The sequence below is a fragment of the Ovis canadensis genome, chromosome 19 (genome assembly GCF_042477335.2).
Source record: "Ovis canadensis isolate MfBH-ARS-UI-01 breed Bighorn chromosome 19, ARS-UI_OviCan_v2, whole genome shotgun sequence".
Classification (NCBI taxonomy): domain Eukaryota; kingdom Metazoa; phylum Chordata; class Mammalia; order Artiodactyla; family Bovidae; genus Ovis; species Ovis canadensis.
Window position 1 is genome coordinate 71,462,503 of NC_091263.1, and position 21,760 is coordinate 71,484,262.

Consider the following 21,760-nt stretch of genomic DNA (forward strand, 5'->3'; position numbering starts at 1 on the left):
TGCTCCTTCGTGTAGCCAGGATGCCTCTGCCAGACCTGAGACACAGCAGTTGAGGAAGAATCAGTTATATGATCTCAAAGGAGTCAGCCATGCAAAAATACAGAAAGAGTACGTCAGAGAGAGGACGCAGCTAGTATAAAGGTGTGGTGAGGGCATGGTGGGCATGAGCTAGGACGGTATGAAGATGCTGCATTTATCCCTGTCGCCCCAAGTCTACTAACTAATTTTAAGCACGTACTTTGGCCTAGGCCTATGCTGGTCAGAGAAAACACAGACAAATAAGGCTTGAGAGTATTTGAGAGACATTTGCTAAATTAATTTAATTATGTATGCAGTAAAGAATTTGGCCTTGCCCAAAGAAAGATCTGGCCTTTATTCACAACCCCCCTCCCTGCCTTGGGAAGTAGCCTCTACACTCTTTGGAATTTCCTGAGTGACAGGAGTCTTTGTTATTCAAGGTGGGGGCCCCCTCAGACCACCCTTGATGGTGCATGATAATAAGGAGACTCAGGATGGGCCCCTCAGGCCCTGTGGTATTAGACTGACCTCCAGGGAGGGGAAAGTTGGAGACGCCAGAGTTCAAGGAAATGATCAATCAATCAAGCAAGCTTATGAAATGAAACCCTCAAAACCCCTGAACACTGGAGTTCAGGTGAGCTTCCCTGGTTGGCAACACTCCCGGCGCCGCATCAGAGACAGAAGCCAGAGACTAACACATCCTAAGGACAAAAGAGGCTCTGGGTTCGGAACTCTCGGGCCTTTATTTTTGCATCTGTGTCCTTTCCCATAATGCACCTGTGAGCACAGTGGCTTTCAGGAAGTTCTGTGAGTCCCTCCAGAGAATTCGCGAACCTGAGGGTGGTTTGGGGGAGTGTCTAAAATTTCTGCTCGTGGCAGGAGTAAGGGTGGTCTGTGGATTTCACAGGTGGGCTGCCTTCAGGTTTCACGTGACCTCAGAACTGAAAGGGACCTGAAGACTGTCTACCCCAGCTCCATTTCACAGGTGAGGAAGCGGGTCCAGAGGTGGGGAGTGACTCGCCCACAGTCGCGTAACCTCCTGGCAGAGGCAGACTGGCCCCCAGTGTCCTGACTCCCAGCATACTGCGCTTTCTGTAATATCCTGTTATAACTTCAACTGTGAAGCTCAGTGGATAATGACTTGCCCTGAAGCCACAAGGGCTTTGCTGTACGGAATTTTTACAGGTGTCCCTGTGTTTAGGGAAGCTCATTCCTTACCAGGTTTCCTGCCTTGACTCTGAAGGGTTTCTCTTTAAAATATTTAAGTTGAAGTATTTAATGTTCACAAAGTAAGGGAATCACACGGAAGAAGAATCAATGCTTTCATTGGGTGAAAACACTTTTTTAGGGAGAAAGTCTTTCTTTGTTACTATAATTTTCAAATAATTAAATTTTATTGCTAGAAAAGATCTTAGTGAATTTCTTGGTTCAACCCTTCCTTTTACACACAGAGATGCTGAGACGGAGAAAGAAAAGGAAATCTACCCAAGGCGACCTCATGAGTCAGTGGCAAGAACAGACTGAACTCAGGTCTCCTGACCCTCGGCATAGCCTTCAGTCTAGTCAGAATGATTTTGCTCTAGGAGCCAAGAGAGTGTGCACACATATTTGAAAGTCCTAAAGGGACCTTCACAGGGTCTCAGAGCAGCCCATTTTTGCTTATCTTGCCTGGGCAACATTGGCTGTCTTACTCTGTCATAAATTCTTTAAGCAGCTACCAGATACTCAGATTTCTCAGAGGGTCAGGGGACTCTTGTCACTCTTCCTATAGAGCAGGAATGAGCAACCACCTGCCAATCCCATCCCTGAGACAGCTAGGACCAGAAGACACAGGAATGCCATCAGATTCACTAAATCATAAAATCTACTGCAGGCCTGATATTATTTCAACCAGGAAAATCTTTCTATCACCTCTAGTTAAGCACAATAGTTAAATAATGGGCTTGTATCTCTAACAAGCAACTAAGGTGTGTTACCCTAATTACCCTATATAATTATCTGGTGACTATATTCCTAAAGCACAGGAACAGATTTTTGTACTTGTTTAGAGGCCCCCACAGCATGAGCCATCTAAGATGTGAAAGTGTTAGTGGCTCAGTGTGTCTGACTCTGCCATCCATGGAGATGGATGCCTGCCAGGCTCCTCTGTCCGTGGAATTCTCCAGGCAAGAATACTGGAGCAGGTAGCCATTCCCTTCTCCATGAGGTGTTCCTGACCCAGGGGCTGAACCCTGATCTCCTCCACTGCAGGCAGATTCTTTACCATCTGGGCTGCCAGCGAAGCCCTACAGACGGTGTGTAACACACGCAAGAGCCAATCTGTGGTGACATCCCGCCTCATGGGGCTACTCTCAACTTGGGCACAAAGACAGGACAGACATACATTGGCCCATAAGCTCTCATCTATCCAGCATCAGTCAGGATGGAAGGAGAATTCTACTCAGAGAGATCTTTAAAGCTCAAAAGGTATTTAGATATCATCTTGTATTAATAGGGGGTGGAGAAAGGGCAGAGGAGACAGATTGAGAGAGGGTACTGACTTACCGCTTGCCATGTTGTTTTATCTTAGTCATTTTCTACAGAAACACTTATGCATTATGTTTCTGGCCTTCTTAACCAGAGTATGAAACACTGACTAAAATGCAATCCTTTCCTGAGGGTTCAGGTCCATTCTTATGACTGTAAACTGTGTTTCTATGCTATGATCTGGCAATGCTCAAATGATGAGAAGATAAATGTGGAGGTAATTTGCTTCTATACTAAAGAAACCAGACAAGTTTATACTTTCTCCCCCCTCCTTTTCTTCTTTCTTACCATACGATTTCAAGAATCCAATTACTTGGCTCCTGATTGCAGCATAATCCCAGCAAAGCACTGATCTTTAGAAAAGGAAGAAATGACCTCAAAGCCGAAGACTGGAGGGAACCTACACCCAGAGGCTGCCTACTTGCGTAATAACACAGGTAGCCTTTATTGAGCATTTATGATATGCTATGCTATAGTTTATATTCTTTGCTTTATTTGATCCTTATAACAACCCTAGAATACAGGTGCTATTATTCAGATCTTTCCTGAGTCAGAGATGCAGTCCTTGTTCAAGGTCACAAAGCCAGTAAACTATCAAACTTGGAGAGTTCTTGCATCAAAGCCCACATTCTGAGTTCGACTCCACCTCCTTGAATGTTTGAAGTAGGATCTTGAAAGCAAGATTGCTGAGAGATTTTCATTTACAAATGATAAAACCTGAACCCTAAAAAGGGTAGTAACTTCCCCCCAAAGTCATACAGCTGTTTGGAGCTAGACTAGGACTCAGTTCTTGGATTCACTGTTCCAAGCTGTTACAACTCTATTTATTACACAGTGGAGGGAAGAGTTTGGCAATATTTTTGAAAAAGGAGCTACATCCTAGATGGACTAAAGGCCCTCAGGCCAAGGGTCCCTGCCTTTCTTTGGCCCACTCTAGAGCCACAGGGCTTGAGGTTCCACAAAAGCTTCAGTGTGGATCTCCCGCCAGACCTGTGGCTGGAGTACTGTCATTGCGGATGTGACTGACTTAAGTCACACACCACAGGCAACTAGGAAGTTGCCTCGTCTCCCCTAGGGAGGAAAGCAGAGTTCTTATTTGAATTCTACCTGTCACTCTCTCCCAGAATGAGGGACCCGACTCTCCCCCTCTCCAGACCAGCAGGCGTCTCAGAAACACCCTTCTTTCTCTACAAGTGTGACAGATCTCTCAGGCACTGAGCAGCTAATGAGACCTGACCCAGCCCTTCCTCAGAGAACTCCAGGTTACAAGTTCCAGAGGGAACAGGGTTTGGCTCCCTGGAGTCCTCAAGTTCAGAGGGGAGGGATCTGATACTCCATCTCTGGACAGTTATACAGCTGATCCTGCAGACTGCTGATGAGAAGGTTTCTATAAGGGGTGATAGAAGATAATCAGGTGTCCAGAGGGGAGGGAAGGGAAAAAGAGGGAGAAGGGAAAAGACTCCAGAGAGCCCACCCAGACCTGTGGGCATCTGACCTCTGCTCTGTCCCAGAGCCACTGCCATCTGGAGCAGTGGGCTAGGCAAGGGTTCCTGGCTGCCCTTGTGTCTCCTCCCTGCTTACCTGTGGCTGCTGGGTAGTTAAGGGTCTCTGAGGAGAGAGGACAGGGGTCCTCGACAGCAGCTGGTTCATCTTGCTGATGACCAGCTCAGTGATGAGCTGTCTGTCCTCCACCTGGTGCTCCCCGATCAGCGGCATACTACAGTCCATGACCTGGGGTAGGAAGGGGACCCGGTTAGGAAAGGAGACATCCACGGCCTGGGACAGTCTTTCAGAACAAGCAGGACTTAAGCCAGCAGAGGTAGGTTGGGGTGAAGTGGGTGCTTGTGTCTTCAGTTGGAGGCATGCTCCTTTGCATGCCTCCGTTCCCTTCTCCTGCAGCCTTGGCCTTGGGCCTCCCCAGATTTCATGCAGGTCAGGGCTCAGTGTGACTTTAGTCTGGCGACTGAGGGTGGTGGGGAGAGGCAGAGGGCAGGCAGACAGTCCAGCTCCGGGCTCTGAGGCTGGCAGACAGGGGAGCAGGAACACGGAAGGCCACGCCCTTAACGGTGGTTAGAAGGCAGTTCTCTTCTCTGTGACTCTTCTCCCACACAACCTCTGTCCCCACTGATACTGTGCCCATTAAACGACTGGCTTCCTGCCTTTGCTCATGACCTGGGATGCCTTCACTTTCACCACCGAGCCAATTCCTCCTGTACCTCAAGATCCAGATCGACGTTTTCCTCCTTTAGGAAGTGTCTGCCTGCCCAGGATCGCAGACTCCGTGGTTCAACTCTCTCATTCAGGGATAAGAAAACCAAGGCCCGCCAAGAGGAGGGCGGTATGACCGTGTAGAAGTTACACGCTGAGCAGGCCACGGAGCAGATTCTGAAGCCCGCTCTGGGCTCCAGACGTGAATCCTCTGTAAATACTACCAACTCCTGGCAAGGAGCCTCTCCTGCTCTCAGGAAGACTGGACAGGAATGTGTGTGAAGGACACACATGGCCACTGACTCTCCCTCTAACACTGGAAAAGGGTCAGCAAGGTTGTGCCAGAGGCCCAGACTGAGTCAAGTGTCTCCAGGGCTCAGAGAAGAGCTAAGAAGAATCTCCTGCATCCAGGAGACCTGAGTTCTAGCCAAGCTGAGACACCGACTCACTGTGTGGCTTTGCTTGTGGCATCAGGCCTCCATTCTCTCACTGGCAGAGCAGACTGGACCCAGTGATTCCCAAGGCCAGCTTCCTAAGAATGGCAAATCCACTGAAGGCTTCCTGGAGGAGTGGCAGGCTAGGACCCAGAAACGCGGGTCTGGCATCTCCCACCAGTGGTGTGGGTCAGCCTGGCTGGTTAGAGTCCACAGCTCTACTGGCAGCTGTTTGGCTCTGCACACTCTCCAGCTGCATCACCTGGGAACCTTCCCATGGCTCAGGAGACTCTAACCTAACTGCAGTCTGTGCACCCGTGCAGCTCTCAAGCCAAGAGCTTGGCCTCCAGCCCTGGGGCTCTTCTCTTACTGAGATACTCTTTGGGCCAGACTTACCTCAAAAATATAGTCTTTGCCATCTTTGCCATGCACAGCTTTGACGGCACAGATGTCCAGGCCACCGAACATCTCAGAGCAGGTGTCCACCCACAGCTTGTACCTGGAGTAGGGTAGGGGAAAGTGTCCAGAGGCTGGGGCACTAGCTCCCACCTAGCCCGCTTGTGGTCATGAGATCCTGGCGGCCTCTACCTCTCCTGGCCGCACCCCCCAGCCCTCCCCTGTCAATCAAGCACACTGCCTTATCTACCGCACTCTCTTGCTTCGCTCTCTAGGCCCTCTCCACCTTCCCAAGCTTAGAGCAGGTCTCACCTACTCTAGGCAGCCTCCCTCAGCTGCTCAGCCCACAGTAACTCCTGCTGCCCTGGAGCGTCGATGGCAAGTCCAGTCTTTATCTCCATCATTCTCCATCATATCTCCAGTCCTGCTTGATCTTCTTAACTGGGTGTTTGGGCCTTTGTGTTCCATCTGTCTGGCTAGACTAGAGGCTCCCTTTGGGCCGGACTCATTTTTTACATCTCCTCTTCTATGGAAGCCGCCCTCCCCAGATAGGGGAGCTGCACCCCGCCCCTCACTCACCGGTCTGACATGGCGATCTGCTCCAGCATTGCAGAGCCAGTATTTGTCTTCCAGTTCCCTGAGATTGACGTCCTCCTGCAACAAGGCCCCACCAAGTGAAAGCTCATGGTCGCTGTCCCCACCTGCCTCTCCCACCCAGAGCCTGGGGGCCTGTCTGCTGACCTGAGAGCCTGGCTTCTGCTGCCAACCCCCCAACCGTAATACTCCCCTCCTTTCTACAAGGGTCCAGCCCAGGTTGCCCTGGTGCCCTGGAGTCTTCCCTGATCTTTTCAACCTTATGAGCACTTGCTCTCCTTACAATTCCTAGAGGACTTTGCCTCCACCACTCTTCAAATCCTGTGGCTACTTTTTACTTTAGTTATCTGAGCTAAGTCTTCTGTCCACAAATCTATTAACCACTTGAGGATATATATTGTGTCTTGTACTTTGGCCACCTGATGCAAAGAGTTGACTCACTAGAAAAGACCCTGGTGCTGGGAAAGACTGAGGGCAGGAAGACAAGAGGGTGGCAGAGGTGTTGGATGGTGTCACTGACTCAATGGACATGAGTTTGGCAAACTCCGGGAGATAGTAAAGGACAGGGAAGCCTGGCATGCTGCAGTCCATGGGATTGCAAAGAGTCAGACACAACTGAGCACCTAAACAACAACAACAAATTGTGTCTAGTATTCCCATCAGCCTACCCACTTGGTATCTGGGCTGACTTGGTATGCACAAGCTGAATTCTATTGACCCTGGACACACCCTCAAGGCTCCAGTGAGTATCTTCCTGTGGCTTCCTTACTAGCTCAACTTATTCTTTCAACAGTTAACACTGAGGGCCTACCCTATCAGTACTGTGGCTCTGGACAAGCCGGTTGGCCTCTTCAGGCTTAAGCTGCCTCATCCCTCACGTGGAGCCCATGGAGTCAAGTCCCCAAGCCTTCTCTTCTGCCCTGCGTCCTCTATCTGTGGCCACGTGTCAGACAGACTCAGTTGGTCTTGGACTAAGGAGGAGGCAATTGACCTGGTTTCTGGTTCTGGATTTGCTCTTGACTGGCTGGGGGACCTTGGGTGAATCACCTCACCTCTCTGAGCCTTCTTTATCCTTGTGTAAACACAGAGTTGCCATGAGGACCAAATTATACAGGTTTTAAGTAAACTATAAATTAGTCTTCACAGAGACACAGTCAAGAGGAAGGGGATGGCCCAGGGACAGAAAAGCCACGCTTATCCACTGACAAAGCCCGGTCACTCCCTACCACCTGCTGGCCTTGTCACTCACTATGACTGGAGACTGATGATGTGATTCTCTGCTCAGCAGTTCTCAGGAGTATCCTCCCTGGAGATCCGATACCAGACACTGGGAAACCAAGACATGTGGCAGGTTCTTCAGAGCCCTGTGCCAGCCCAGAGAGCCAACCCTTACGGCAGTGACAACACCTCACATCTGTACAGTGCTGATTCCCTTCTGAGGCTGCTCCATCCCAAATCCCTCATCAGAGCCTCACTGAAAATTCCCTGGTGTGAGTAGGCTGCAATTTTTGCCCCCGCTTTACAGACGTGGAGACTGAGACTCAGAAAGGTTAGCTGACTCATCCAAGATTGTATATCTAGTCAAACTAGGTTCACATGCTAGCAAGGTAATGTTCAAAATCTTTCAAGCTATGCTTGCTCCATCCCAAATCCCTCATCAGAGCCTCACTGAAAATTCCCTGGTGTGAGTAGGCTGCAATTTTTGCCCCCGCTTTACAGACGTGGAGACTGAGACTCAGAAAGGTTAGCTGACTCATCCAAGATTGTATATCTAGTCAAACTAGGTTCACATGCTAGCAAGGTAATGTTCAAAATCTTTCAAGCTATGCTTCACCAGAACATGAACTGTCAGATGTACAAGCTGAATTTAGAAAAGGCAGAGGAACCAGAGACCAAATTGTCAACATCTGTTGGATCACAGAAAAAGTAAGGGAATTACAGAAAAACATCTACTTCTACATTATTGGCTATGCTAAAGCCTTTGACTGTGTGGATCACAACAAACTGTGGAAAATTCTTAAAGAGATGGGACTACCAGACCACCTTACTTGTCTTCTGAGAAACCTGTACGCATGTCAAGAAGTAACAGTAAAAACGGGACACGGAACAACAGACTGGTTCCAAACTGGGAAAGGAGTACATCAAGGCTGTATGTCACCCTGTTTATTTAATTTATATGCAGAGTACCTCATGTGAAATGCCAGGCTGGATGAATCACAAGCTGGAATCTAGATTGCCGGGAGAAATATCAACAATCTCAGATATGCAGATGATACCACTTTAACGGCAGAAAACAAAGAGGAACTAAAGAGCTTCTTGATGAGGATAAAAGAAGAGAGTGAAAAAGCTGGCTTAAAATTCAACATTGAAAAAACTAAGGTCATGGCATCCAGCTCCATCACTTCATGGCAAATAGATGGGGAAAAGTGGAAACAGTGACAGATTTTCTTCTCCTGGGCTCCAAAATCACTGCGGGTGGTGACTGCAGCCATGAATTAGTAGAAGATGCTTTTTCCTTGGAAGAAAAGCTATGACAAACCTAGAGAGCATATCAAAAAAGCAGAGACATTACTTTGCTGACAAAGGTCCATACATCAAGGCGTGTATGTATGGATGTAGTCATGTATGGATGTGAGAGTTGGTCCATGAAGAAGGTTGTGTGCCAAAGAGTTGATGCTTTCCAACTGTGGTGCTGGAGAAGACTCTTGAGAGTCCCTTGGACTACAAGGAGATCAAATCAGTCAATCCTAAAAGAAATCAACCCTGAATATTCATTGGAAGGACTGGTGCTGAAACTGAAGCTCCAATCCTTTGACCACCTGATGCAAAGAGGCAACTCATTGGAAAAGACCTTGATACTGGGAATGATTGAAGGCAAGAGGAGAAACGGGCAGCAGAGGATGAGATGCTTGGATGGCATCAACAACTCACAGGACCTAAGTCTGAGCAAATTCCAGGAGATAGTGAAGGACAGGGAAGCCTGGTGTGCAGCGGTTCCTGGAGTCGCAGAGTCGAACGCGACTTAGTGACTAAACAACAAGCCCAGGACTCTTGGTTCCCTCATTGGGTTTCGCTTTCCCCTACACCCCACTGCCTAGTTCAGAACAGATGAACAACTCACAGCTGAGTGGCTTGCTCTATGTGAACAGAAACACAAGGACAGATCAGAGTGAAAGTGATGCTGTCTTCCCAGCACTGGTGGTTCACAGGTGTGCTCCTGTGACCAGGCTGGGCAGAGTCCCTCACTTCCTTGTCCACAGCGCAAGGCCATGGTCCATAATAGGGTGTCAGGAACTTTTGAGTGAGTAATAGTAAAGCCCCTTACACTTCACAGCTCTCTCTAACAATGGGATGCCAGGCACAGATCCATGATGGGGGGCACACGGGAGCAGAGGGGAACCTAAGAAGCCATTCAGGGACAGCTTAATGGCCACTCAGGACTCACAGGCCATCCGATGTCCATAGAGGGACCCACATTATTGCTGACTGTCAGACAGCAGGGGCAGTGCACTCTTCCCACCAAGCCTAGCCATCTCCTGGTCTCTAGGTGAGGGCTCGGGGAGAAGGGAAGAATCTCAATCCTTACCTTGGCTACTGTCAGGTCAGTTCCTTCTTCTGAGAGCAAGAAGATGGCCAAAAGTTTGGGGAAGAGGGGCTGAGAGAACCTAAACATTCGCCCAAATAACTGACAGTCCCTCACAAGTAAAAAAGGTAAGTGAATATTTTCTAAAGCTGCTCTCATTGCTTACCCCTCATCAATGGTTGGGGATTCTCTTTTCTTATGCTCCATTTAAGTTGTTTTCAGAAACCCCAATCTTTAAAAATGTGGTGCCTCTTTCTAAGGATCAAGACACTCTTGCTCTGCTATCATCGATGCTTTTTCATTTATGGAATTTTAAAATTAAAGGATAGGAAATCCGCTTTCATCAGTGCCAAAATCATGGCTTTTCCTACTACTTTTGGCTAGTTTTTATAATGGTCTTTTAAATTGTGTTAAGCTGTGTCCAACTCTTTGAGACCCCATGGACTGTACCCCATCAGGCTCCTCTGTCCATGGGATTTCCCAGGCAAGAATACTGGAGTGGGTTGCCATTTCTTCCTCCAGGGGATCTTCCTGACCCAGGGATTGAACCTGCATCTGCCTGTCTTATATTGTGCATACTTCCTTATTTTATTTATTTATTTACTCAGCCATGCACAGCACTTGGGATCTTAGTTCTCTGACAAGGGACAGAACCCAGGCCTTCAGCAGTGAGAGTGCAGAGTCCTAACCACTGGACCACCAGGGAAGTCCCACGTTGTATGTAATTTTAAAGCAACCTTAAATTCCTTTCTGAAGCAGATTAGCTCTACATGAAAAATGATTAACTCAGAAAGTAGGAATCTGGTCAATAAAGTTGCAAAAAGGATTCTGTGCCTCAGTTCCCCACAGGGCTTCTCTCTGTGTATTTATTGGGTGCCCCCTAGGAGTCTGCTGCGGCACAAGGAAGCAGGGCTGCGGCGTGACTCTGTCATTATCACTCAGAGAGCGCAGAGGAGCGCAGTACAAATGCCCATGGGTGAAGAGTGCTCAGCTAGAGGTGTGCGAGAGGTTACAAGAAGGGCGCACAGGGACAGGGCTCCTAACTCTCCCGAGGGGCAGGGAGTATAAACCCTAAAAAGAAAGACAAGGGAAGAAAAATGAAAATATGTGGGTGAAGTGGAGGGAAACTGCTCCACCCTGATGTGAGCTCAAGTCCAGAATGGCAAAGGTCACATTCATAGATTGTAATATTCTTTCTTTGGAAGGAAAATACTACCTGAAATTTTTTTAAAGTGTGAAGTTGAAGTGAAAGTGAAAGTTGCTCAGTCGTGTCAGACTCTTTGTGACCCCATGTCCATGGAATTCTCCAGTCCAGAATACTGGGTAGCCTTTCCCTTCTCCATGGTATCTTCCCAATCCAGGAATCGAACTGGGGTCTCCTGCACTGCAGGTGGGTTCTTTACCAACTGCGTTATCAGGGAAAACGTGAAGTTACTATTTCCAAAATTGGACTTGTAAGCTATTTGTGTTTGGATGTATATTTCAGAAGATCAGGTAGTCTTGAAATCTTTTCTTTTTCTCAATTCTATTGCAGGAAGCCTTTCCCTTCTCATTTTGGTAAATGGAGCCAGTTACATGGAACAGTCACCTATTCTCATAACCACAAGGTTTTCACGCTCTGTAGTGTCTACAGGGCTACATGTTTATAGTTTCTTAGCTTTTTCTGTGCTCTGGCAGCCTCGTGAAGCCTACAGATTCCTTTCGATATATGAAATACTGAAGGTGTATAAGTGTAAAATAAAATACACAGGACAACAAAAGAACTCAATGATTTAAAGTAATTATCAAAAAAGTTATCAAAAACAATAAATCTCTGATTAGTGTAAAAATATATGTCTTTTTCTGAAAGTAACAAATGTATTTACAGGTATGAATGTAGCTGCAGGTCTAACTCCCATGACTTGTAAGTAGTGACAAAAGTAATTGGTATTTAGAGATATCTGCCACAAGTGTATGTGATACAAAAACCTCTGTGATGACCGCTGGTGACAAACCACACGTCTGTCTACTACTGCGACTACTCCAGTCTGCTCACAACTGAGGAGAGCGTCAGGTTTCACTTAGAGGCAAATGAAAATAACCCCTCATCTGCCTTGAAAGGAAGCCAGGCCAAGACTCTCCGATGTGCATGGCGCCCTCCCTGTGTTCTCTACCTTGTGGGGCCAGGGGAGGCGAAACTGAGAGCTGGCTGCTGCCTGGAGGCTGAGCATCGTCCCTGAGCTGAGGAGACGGGTGTCCGGCAGCCCCCACCCCACTCACATGTAAGCCTTGTAGTTGGTGCCTATCTTCTGGACCCGGATGTCATACTTGGCATCAATGAAAGGCTCTGCGGTGGCGTAGGTCTGGGTGAGGGCCACCACGCTGGCAATGTCCTGGAAGTCGTAGTGGTTTTCCACTTTGACCTAATGGTGGAGGAAGGCAGAGAGGCAGAAAGGGAGGTTCGCGTGCACACACACACACACACACACACACACACACACACACACTGAGAGTCACAAGAGCCCTGGGCCTCCAGGCTCATCACGACGCTCACACCCAGAGGCAAACCTGGGTGCCACATCTCCCTAGGAGGTCCCCACTCTTGAGCTTCCCTTCCCAGGGCTCGGGAGCCATATCTGCTGCAAAGAGCACAGGGACAGTCTGGTGGCCTGCACTCTGCTTGCTGCAAGAGGCCTGTCTGGGTAACACTCATGGTTTCAGAGGGGCCATATCATCTTCGCCTCAGAAAGAATTCATCAGCAACTGAGGCAGAAGAACAGTCCACAACTGTGCTCCCGGAAAAGCTCTCATTGCGGCCTCACAACCCCAGAGCACAGCGGCTCTGGCCTTACCTTGCCCATGCCCGAGTGAGCGTGGCCGATCTTCACCACCACAGGGAACGTGGGCAGAGTCAGCTGAAAGCAGAGAAAGGAACGAATTGGTCAGAGTGTACCTGTCTCTCGGGGGAATCCTACAAATATTTTTCTTGGGAACACCCTTGGAAGGGCTCTCTAAAGAACCAGTGCAATCTATTTGCATCAGAAATTTAAAAATGTAAAAACAGAGTGACAGTGACTTGCCTAAGGTCACAGCATATTAGAGGCAGAACTGCAAGGAGCCCGTTCTCCTGTTTGGTACTCTCTGCATCTTTAGGACTCATTGCTTCAGCCTTCATGTGTCCCCAGCTTTCCTGCACCGAACCTGGCTTTCCTCCCCTCTCACACTCTCTTCCTTGCTCACCAACACCTCACACTCACCACTGAACACAGCTCAGAATGCAAAGGCATATTTCTGCCCAGTTTGGGTTGGAAGACAGCTAACATAAGAATTCAGCATGTTTACCATTCAAAAGAGATGCTTAAGAGAGTAAACGCTACCTTGTTGTTCAGTGGCTCAGTCGAGTCTCTTTGCGACCCCATGGGGGTGGCAGGCCAGACCTCCCTGTCCTTCACCACTACCTTGAGATAGCCGTATTTTAACAGAGAAACCACAGACACTTGGAAGAAGAAAAGCCACCCCCTAAAGGCAGGATTTCAAGCTGTCACACGATGGCCGTGGGAGAAATAACGTGGTAGAGGGGACCAGACATCAGGAGACCTGCATCCCGGTCTCTTGGCAAGTCCCTTTGCCTCCCTGGGCCTCAGCCTTCATATCCACCAAGTGCAGAGGCCGAACGGGATGCTTTTGAGAGCCTGTCCAATGACACATCAGACTGTACCCTGGCTGGGATTGCATGAAGAGCCAATCTGGACGCCGAACCTCGTCCTTTCTCCATCAGGTCAGTGCTCTCTCAGCTGCCTTCTTTACAAACATCATGCCCACCTCGAGACGAAAAGAAGTCTTTCAGAGGATACACTATCGACTCTGACGAAAAGTCAGATTCCTATGGGAATCCTGAGTGTGACCAGATACTGGGAGTGCCTGACCTGAGGATTTCAGCACTCCTGGCTGCGGCCAGCTGAGGCTGGGGAAAGGAGCTTTAAGTTCAGTTTGAGGCAAGGCTGTGAAGCCCCTGAGGGGCAGAATCAGCATCCAGCCTCGTACTGCCTGCTGCAAGACTGTGTGGAAACCCCCTACAACCAGCTCGTGGGGCTCTACCCTCAGCCCCGGAGCACTATGCTCCCCATCAAACAGCACACACAGCTCCAGTCCACGACGAGCCTCACTCGTCTTCCAAGCTGCCCCTTCCTCTACAAGACGTAGTCTCTCGGCTGAGTGGGGCCCTGAGACAGGACATCAGGGTGGCCAAGAGCAGAGAAAGGGCTTTGAGGGCCCAGGTTTGCCCCGAGTGATGGGCCACCCTATGCTCTGAGTCCCTCAAAGAACACTGTCCTCACGCCATCTGCATGGGCTCCGGGAACGGGAAAGGGTTTCTAAGGCACCGGCTGCTTTCTCCACCGTCTCTCCCCACCCCCCAGCCGACAGAGCCAAGACACACACACACACACACACCACCCCCCCAACTTTCCCTGTCCTGTTCCATTACTGTTTGCTGTTGCTTTGGAGCCTCATAAATAGGGCATTGAAAACACTTCCTGCAGCTGAAAGAAGCCCTGAGGAGCTTGTCTCATTCCCAGTGTGCAGCTCAGCAAGAGGTCCGGCCTTCTCTGTCACTGTCTCTCTTGCCTGTTGTAATTCTGTCTGCCTCTCTCTGACTCTGCCTGTCTCACTCTGTTTGAGCCTCTCCACACTCTTGTTCCTTTTGCCTGAGTCACAGCCTCTTGGTCTCTGTGCTCCCCAAACATCTGTCTCTGTGGCCCTGTCCTTCTGTCCTGACACCATCCCCTTTCCCGGTGCCTTCCCTGTACTTCGAGAAGGCTCAGGCAGGGAGACAGCACCGAGGACTCTCGCGGCTCTCTCCTGCGCCTTACTGAGCCTGCCGGCCAGGAGGGCCGCGCGCGGGTCGGCAGCCCGAGGGTGGCCTGTGGCCAAGGGAGGGCGGAGCCCACTGGGGCGGGATTGGCTCTAGGTCCACCTCATAAAGCCAGGGGTGAGGGGCGCGCCGCGCTCTGGAGGAGCCGTGGAGGGGCAGTGTGGTCTGACAGTCCCCGCAGGCTCAGTCGCAGCCCTGCGGAGACATGCCCCGGAGCCCCCGGCCCGCGCCGAGCTGGGCGCTGCTGCTGCGGTTGCTGGCGCTGCTGCGGCCGCCAGGGCTGGGCGAGGCGTGCAGCTGCGCCCCCGCGCACCCCCAGCAGCAAGTCTGCCACTCGGCGCTCGGTGAGTCCGGGGGAGCCCTAGAGGGCCCCAGCAGTGGGCTGGGGTCCGTGGGGTCAAGGTGGGGCCGCGCTGCGAACCTGGAGTCTCGAGGGAAGGGGTGGAGCTCAAATCCCGCCCCAGTTGCCTCCTGCGGTGACCGGTGGGTTGGGCCGGGCCGGCGCCATAGCAACCCTGCAAGCGCAGAGACCCGCTGACTTGCCAGAGAATCAAAGACAGTGTAGGGCTTCCCAGGTGGCGCAGTAGTAAAGAACCCAATTGACAATGCAGGAGACTCAAGAGACATGGGTTCAATCCCTGGGTCGGGAAGACCCCTGGAGGAGGGCATGGCAACCCAGTCCAATATTCTGGACCAGGGAAATCCCATGGACAGAGGAGCCTAGCGGCCTACAGTTTATGGGGTTGCAAAGAGTCAGCTGCAACTGAGAGAATGAGCACAAAGACAGTGTAAAGGGCTCCACAGCGATCCCCTCTCCCGTGCCTGCTGCAGTTATGGGATGTCACTGAACAACAAGTCTCTGGAACTATCCAGTGATTATTCTGATCCACTGGTTAGGGGGATTGAGGAGGAGGGGGTTCAGGGGGTTGGGCTTTCATGATAAACATCCCTCTGTATCCAAGCCTATAACTGAGGTTGTCATCACAGCCTCACCCCAACACCCACCCTTTACCCTTTTTCTCTGCCTGGAATGCCCTTCCTCAAAAACCCTTAACTTCCTGGCAAACTCCTATTCATCCTTCAAAACCAGGGGTCTCCTCTTCTCTGAAGCCTTCCTGACTCTTGGTGCCACCACAGCATCTCCAGCATCTCTGTGCTCCTAGTCTGCTGTGCTGTTGGTCTTTGTAAGAGTGTTCTCCACTAAAGCAAGAGTTCTGCAGGGTGCGGGCCCTTTCCTAATTGTGCTTGTGGGCCTAGGACCCAGTGTTAGACCAGGCACAGAGGAAGAACTTCATAAACAGGTTTTGATTACTATCCGAACAACAAAGAGATGAACTACCTCTGTGCATAGTCAGGATATTTATTAATTCAATAAACATTTGCCAACGTCAGCTCAGTCCGGCTCTCTCTGAGGTCCTGGGCTACAGCAGTGGATGACTACACACTGACTGCCCTCAAGTGGCTCCTCCGCCCTGCCCGTCTCCACCCCGCCGTACTCTGGGCTGCGGAGAACTCGACTCCCCAGAGCAGCAGGCAGAGCAGAGAGACTCGAGGACCTGGTAGGCCCAAGGGGTTTGGAACTTCCAGGGATTGCAGAGGAGCATCCCTCACATGCAGCATCTTCCTCACAACCTACCAAGACCTAAACCCAGAACCCCCCTGCAGAATTCTCCAGGGGGCCACAGGTCACCCAGATCCCAGGAGGATCATTCCCATCAGCTGCTGAAGGTCCCCTCTTTTCTCTTCCTGTGCAGCTATCCGGGCCAAGATCTCCAGTGAGAAGGTAGTTCCTGCCAGCGCAGACCCTGCTGACCCTCAAAAAATGATCCGGTATGAAATCAAACAGATAAAGGTACATGGGGGCAGGACAGGGCATCACCCTCTTGGGCTGTTAGGAGGAGTTGGGGGCTGTGATCTGGGAGGGGTGGGGCTGCAGGGCTGGTGGTTCGGGCGGCCTGGCTCAGTGATGCTAGGGGTACAGATACTGAAGTAGAGTGGATGACATGTAGGGGACAGGCCATAGGAGCCAGAGGACAATGCAGGACAGGCCCTCTGTGCTTGTGTGTGGGGCTGCTAGAGGAGCCTCCCTTCTCACTGGAATAAACCAAGGTTAAAATATTTTAGGGAGATAAGACCCAGTTATGCCATCTGTGTGCAACGAGTCCTGAACCAGACTTTCACTTAACTTTTTTAGATTAAGAAAAAGTTTTTCCTGTTAATATATAAAGTACACTCACTGACTCAATACTGCTCTTTCATAATTGCCTTTCAGATGTTCAAAGGGTTTGAGAAAGTCAATGATATTCAGTATATTTATACGCCTTTTGATTCCTCCCTCTGTGGGGTGAAACTAGAAGCTAACAGCCAGAAGCAGTATCTCCTGACTGGTAAGTTAAAGACCAGCAGCGGCCCTATGAGTCTCTGCCCTAGGCAAGGAGGAGCCAGGCTGACCTTGGGCAGCAAGCTGAGCCATTTTCTTGGGCACAAACAGCTGCATAACTCAAGGCAGCCTGAGTTGGGAGAAGCCTTGGTAACCTCCCTGTCCGTGCCACTGCCTTCCTAGTTCACAGGCTGCTGTCCCAGCCTAGGGCAGCTGGCTCCATTTCCAAACAGCTTTAAGTGATAAGATTTTTGGTGCATGCGTGCTCAGTCGTGTCTGACTCTTTTTCAACCCCCATAGACTGTAGCCCGCCAGGGTCCTCTGTCCATGGGGTTTCCCAGGCAAGGAAACTGGAGCGGGTTGCCATTTCCTCCTCCAGAGGCTCTTCCTGATCAAGGATGGAACCTGCTTCTCTTGCATCTTCTGCATTGGCAGGCGGGTTCTTTACCACTGAGCCATCGGGGAAGCCTAAGGTTTTTGGTATCTTGAGCCAAATTATGCCACTCTGAAACTGCCCCTGGTGGGTTCAGCTCTGCCCTCTGTTTCAGGATGACCCTTCAGAGGCCTGAGGACAACAGATGCATGCACTCTAGCTCCAGGTTCTGCTGGCCATGGTCCCCAGACCCCTTCCTGTCCTGGCCACTTTCAGCAGGATAGAGCCTGTCCCTGTCCCTCCCCAGCACTGGACCCTGAACCAGGGACCACACTGCAGGGGAGGTCTTAGTCACACAGAGTAAAGGATGGTGCATTCGCAACCTCACCCCCACATATACACAACATACACATAATAGTCACTGTAGCCTACGATAGCATCAGCTTTAGGCGGCCATGATAGGTCACACTCTTGGTTCGTGACTGACTCACACCCAAGGCCTTATTCTGGAAGTGCAGTAAAGCACAGGCCCTAATAGCAGCCTTGATTCTAATATGATTCTGTCTCCAAGACCTTGGGCCCAGGCAGATCTCCTCATCCTGCACTGACTGGGATAAAATAGTTAAAGTACCTCACAAAAATCTAATCCATAACTGAATGAATGCAATACTGAATTATTTTGTTGTCCAGGGAAGGTATCTGTGTGGTTATAGACAGGGAAGCCTCACTGTGTAAGGCGAAAGTAAAAGTGTAGTTGCTCAGTCGTGTCTGACTCTGTGACCCCATGGACTGTAGCCCACCAGGGTCCTCTGTCCATGGGATTCTCCAGGCAAGAATATTGGATTGGGTAGCCATTTCCTTCTCCAGGGGATCTTCCCAACCCAGGGACTAAACCCAGGTCTCCCACATTGCAGGCAGATTCTTTACCATCTGAGCCACTAGGGAAGCCTTCATTGTGTAAGTGGGATCTAAATTTTCCTAAAGGATAAAACATATTTAGAAAGAAGGCCAGGAAAAGAAAAACACAGCCGATGGGGAGAACAGAAGGAGGAATTCCACTCTCTGTCCATCCCTTCATCAATGAGTGACCACCTCCTCAAGTGGAGATGCATTAAACATGCCACAGTCCTCAAGGAGCTCTCTCACAGTTCAAATTTCTAAGAAGTCACAGGTGTTGGAGGCCACGCAAGTGGGGTCCCCCAGGTCTGAGGATGTGGAACTGTGCTGATCTGGGCACCTCTGGATGGGAGAGCAGGGGCGGAACAGGCCCCTGGGACCTCCAGGTCCCGGAACTAGCTGATGGGACCACCTCCTTCCTGAGCACCTGCTCTCTGCTAGGGGCTGTAGTGCATCAGGGATGCAGACACGTGCCGGCTGCCTCAGGGAGGTCAAGTCCACCCAAAGGTGGGGTTAAATGACAAAGCATAGGCTTACTGAAAATGCATCCTGGTGCCCATGGTCTGCAGCAGAAGATGCAGCCCTTCTGCCTAATACCCTCTGTGAGCAGACCCAGCTGACCTCCCCAGCCTTGCCTCCTGTCACTGCTCAGTGGCCGTTCCCAGCCCCTCATTTCCCCTGGAGCTTAAACTACTTGCAGTTGCAAAAGGCATTCTGCAGGGCTGTGCCTGTCCGTCCCAGTGTCCAGAAGTCCTTCCCCAACTTGTCTGGCAGCTGAACTCCTACCCATCCTTTCAACACCCAACCCAAGTATCATCTTAGACACCCTTCTTGCCCCCACCCCTTCCACAGACAGAGATAACAGTGTTTCCTTTGTTCTTATACCACATCCTGTATAGAATCATACAACAGTATCATTTTCTACTTGTTTATCCACCTTGAATATTCATGGGAAAGACGGATGCTAAAGCTGATGCTCCACTGCTCTGGCCACCTGACACGAAGAGCTGACTCACTGGAAAAGACCCTGATGCTGGGAAAGATTGCGGGCAGGATGACAGAGGATGAGGTGGTTGGATGGCATCACCAACTCAATGGACTTGAGTTTGAGCAAACTCTGGGAGGTAGTGAAGGACAGGGAAGCCTGGCATGCTGCAGTCCATGCAGTCGCAAAGAATTGGACACAACTGACCAACTGAACAACAACAATTTGTCTTCCCTACTAGTTTTTAGCTCCTTAGGCGTAGAAATCCTGTCATGTTTATTTCCTATATTCCTGGTACCAGGCCATAGTCGTTGCTCAGCCACTAAATGACTGAATGACTGAAGCTCTAGGAGAGGTGAGGGCTACTATGGCCAGGGAAGGCTTTGCGGTGGTACTAAAAAGGGTATTTGGAAAATAGGAAAGAGTGTGATATGTAAAGAAGGGGAAGGGGACAGACTCACCAAGATATCACTGGAGCAGGAGGAAGGTTGGAAAAGGTTGAAAAGGAAGAGAGACCTACTATGTATTGAACATCTTCTGTGGGTCCACAACTGTGCAGGGAACTTCATAGACATTCTCTCATTTAATCTTGACAACAACCTTATTATTCTCATCTTTCAGCTGAGAAGTTACATGGATTTCTTATGGTCACACACTAGTAAATGATAGAAAAGAAGGGATTTCTGCCAAGATTCTGACTTAAAGCCCACATCCCTCTGTCTGCACCATGCTAATGGAAAGGCCTTTGCCCTACAACTCTCCCTCATACAAACATCATCTGGTAATGGCTTTGATATAAAGACAGCAGAGGTTTTTCTGGCTCCTTCACTGAGCCCCATGTCACCACTTCCACCACAAGATACCGAGGAGGCTGTGATTCTGGGCTCCCTCAAGAACTCCTGGAGCTCCACAAGCAGACTCCTCATGTCGGCTCTCCTCTATCTCCCCTTTAAGGTCAGATCCTCAGTGATGGGAAAGTCTTTGTCCATCTGTGCAACTACATTGAGCCCTGGGAAAACCTGTCCCTTCTGCAGAGAGAAAGTCTGAATCACCACTACCATCTGAACTGTGGCTGCCAAGTAAGGACTGTCCGTTTCCAAGGTCTTCGGGGGTGGGGGAAAGGCCGTGCAGCCTAACCCTTCGTGTATTCCTTCCTTCCCATGTGTGTGATCTATTCATTTGCGGTACTATACTTGAGGTTTGTGATGGATCAGGCATCATTCAAAGCTGGGGGTGGGAAAGCAACAAGGCCCATAGTCCCTGATCTCAATGTACTTGCATTCTGGCTGAGAAGGCAGCCATCATATAAGACAGACTGGGATAATAAACTACCACTTAAAGAGAGTCTACTCTTTTTGTCAGGACCTGTAATGGTTAATTTATTTAAGATATTTAGTCTTTAAAACAAATTTATGAAGAGTTAAGATTTCCATTTTATGGGGAAGAAATTCATGTTATAGGAAGTGAAGTGACTGGCTTAGGTCAGTGGTACAGTAAGGGCCTTTGTGCCTTTTGGGAGGCAATACTGTATGTGGAGAGTACAGGGGAAAGAGAACTAAGGGAGAAATTTGGAGACTTGGAAGGGCCTTATAAGCCAGGGGGCATTTGAGCTAGGCTGTAAGAGCATGTAGGAGTCTGAAAGGAAAGAATAGAAAAAGGACACCCTACTCACCTGGATGTTGCGTGGCTATGGCTCTAGATCACCACCTGCTATACGGTGCCCTGTACCATCTCAGCTCCCAACGAGTGCCTCTGGACAGACTGGCTACTGGAACGGAAGCTCTACGGGTACCAGGCCCAGCATTATGTCTGCATGAAGCATGTTGACGGCACCTGTAGCTGGTACCAGGGACGCTTGCCCCTCAGGAAGGAGTTTGTTGACATCATCCAGCCCTAGGATGGATCGCCACAACCCTTTGAGAATCCCGAAGACCAAGCCCTTTTCCTTCCTGGCAGGGCGCTGGCTGTCCCTACCTGCTTCAGGGATGCCAGACAAGGGGAAGTACCAGGTGAACGGTGTGGCCAGCATGAGGGCAGGGATGGGGCATGTGGCAGCTTGTGTCTAGGACCCCAGTCCAGAACACGTTGGGCCAAGGGCTAGGGAAAGTAGCAGGACTTTTCTCTCCCACCCTCAGCCCTTTATCCCTGCCTCTAAACCTTCTAGTTGAGCTGGTATTTGTTACTGATTCTGGCTTAGTTTCTTTTTTCAAAGCTAGGACTATTCCTTTTTCTCCCTAGATAACTGTGTTTTCTTTTTATCTTAACTGATCTGACAGGGGAGAAATGATGACTGTTATACATATGAGATGGGGTGGCCTTGTGAGATATAAGATCAGAAGGTGGGTGACAGTATCATAAACAAGCTGGTTTGGAGAAATGGAAAGAACAATATCGTCTGGCTGTGTTTCATCTACTCCTCCTGTCCCGACTCATTCTGACCCTCTGATATACTTTCAGTCTGTTTAGGGGAGTGGCAAAGGGGGACAGGAGCCATTCAATGTGAAGCCTACAGTG

The 21,760-nt window shown here is 49.9% G+C and overlaps 2 protein-coding genes across 3 annotated transcripts in view; one reads left to right on the top strand and one right to left on the bottom strand.

The window, feature by feature from the left end:
• The window catches only part of SYN2 (synapsin II), a 156,208-nt gene that overhangs the window by 16,998 nt on the left and 117,450 nt on the right, over positions 1 to 21,760 (bottom strand). For both annotated transcript variants that reach the window (XM_069561008.1, XM_069561010.1), the window contains 5 exons: positions 12,591 to 12,653; positions 12,019 to 12,161; positions 6,162 to 6,236; positions 5,583 to 5,685; positions 4,126 to 4,275 (listed from right to left, as the gene is read on the bottom strand). In XM_069561008.1, coding sequence (XP_069417109.1) covers positions 4,126 to 4,275; positions 5,583 to 5,685; positions 6,162 to 6,236; positions 12,019 to 12,161; positions 12,591 to 12,653 — 534 coding nt within the window. The remainder of the gene's footprint in view (positions 1 to 4,125; positions 4,276 to 5,582; positions 5,686 to 6,161; positions 6,237 to 12,018; positions 12,162 to 12,590; positions 12,654 to 21,760) is intronic.
• On the top strand, positions 14,543 to 21,632 carry TIMP4 (TIMP metallopeptidase inhibitor 4). Its single transcript, XM_069561011.1, has 5 exons — positions 14,543 to 14,955; positions 16,366 to 16,463; positions 16,884 to 16,998; positions 20,201 to 20,325; positions 20,946 to 21,632. Exons 1-5 carry the CDS (start codon positions 14,817 to 14,819, stop codon positions 21,141 to 21,143), a joined length of 675 nt encoding a protein of 224 aa, XP_069417112.1. The 5' UTR covers positions 14,543 to 14,816; the 3' UTR covers positions 21,144 to 21,632.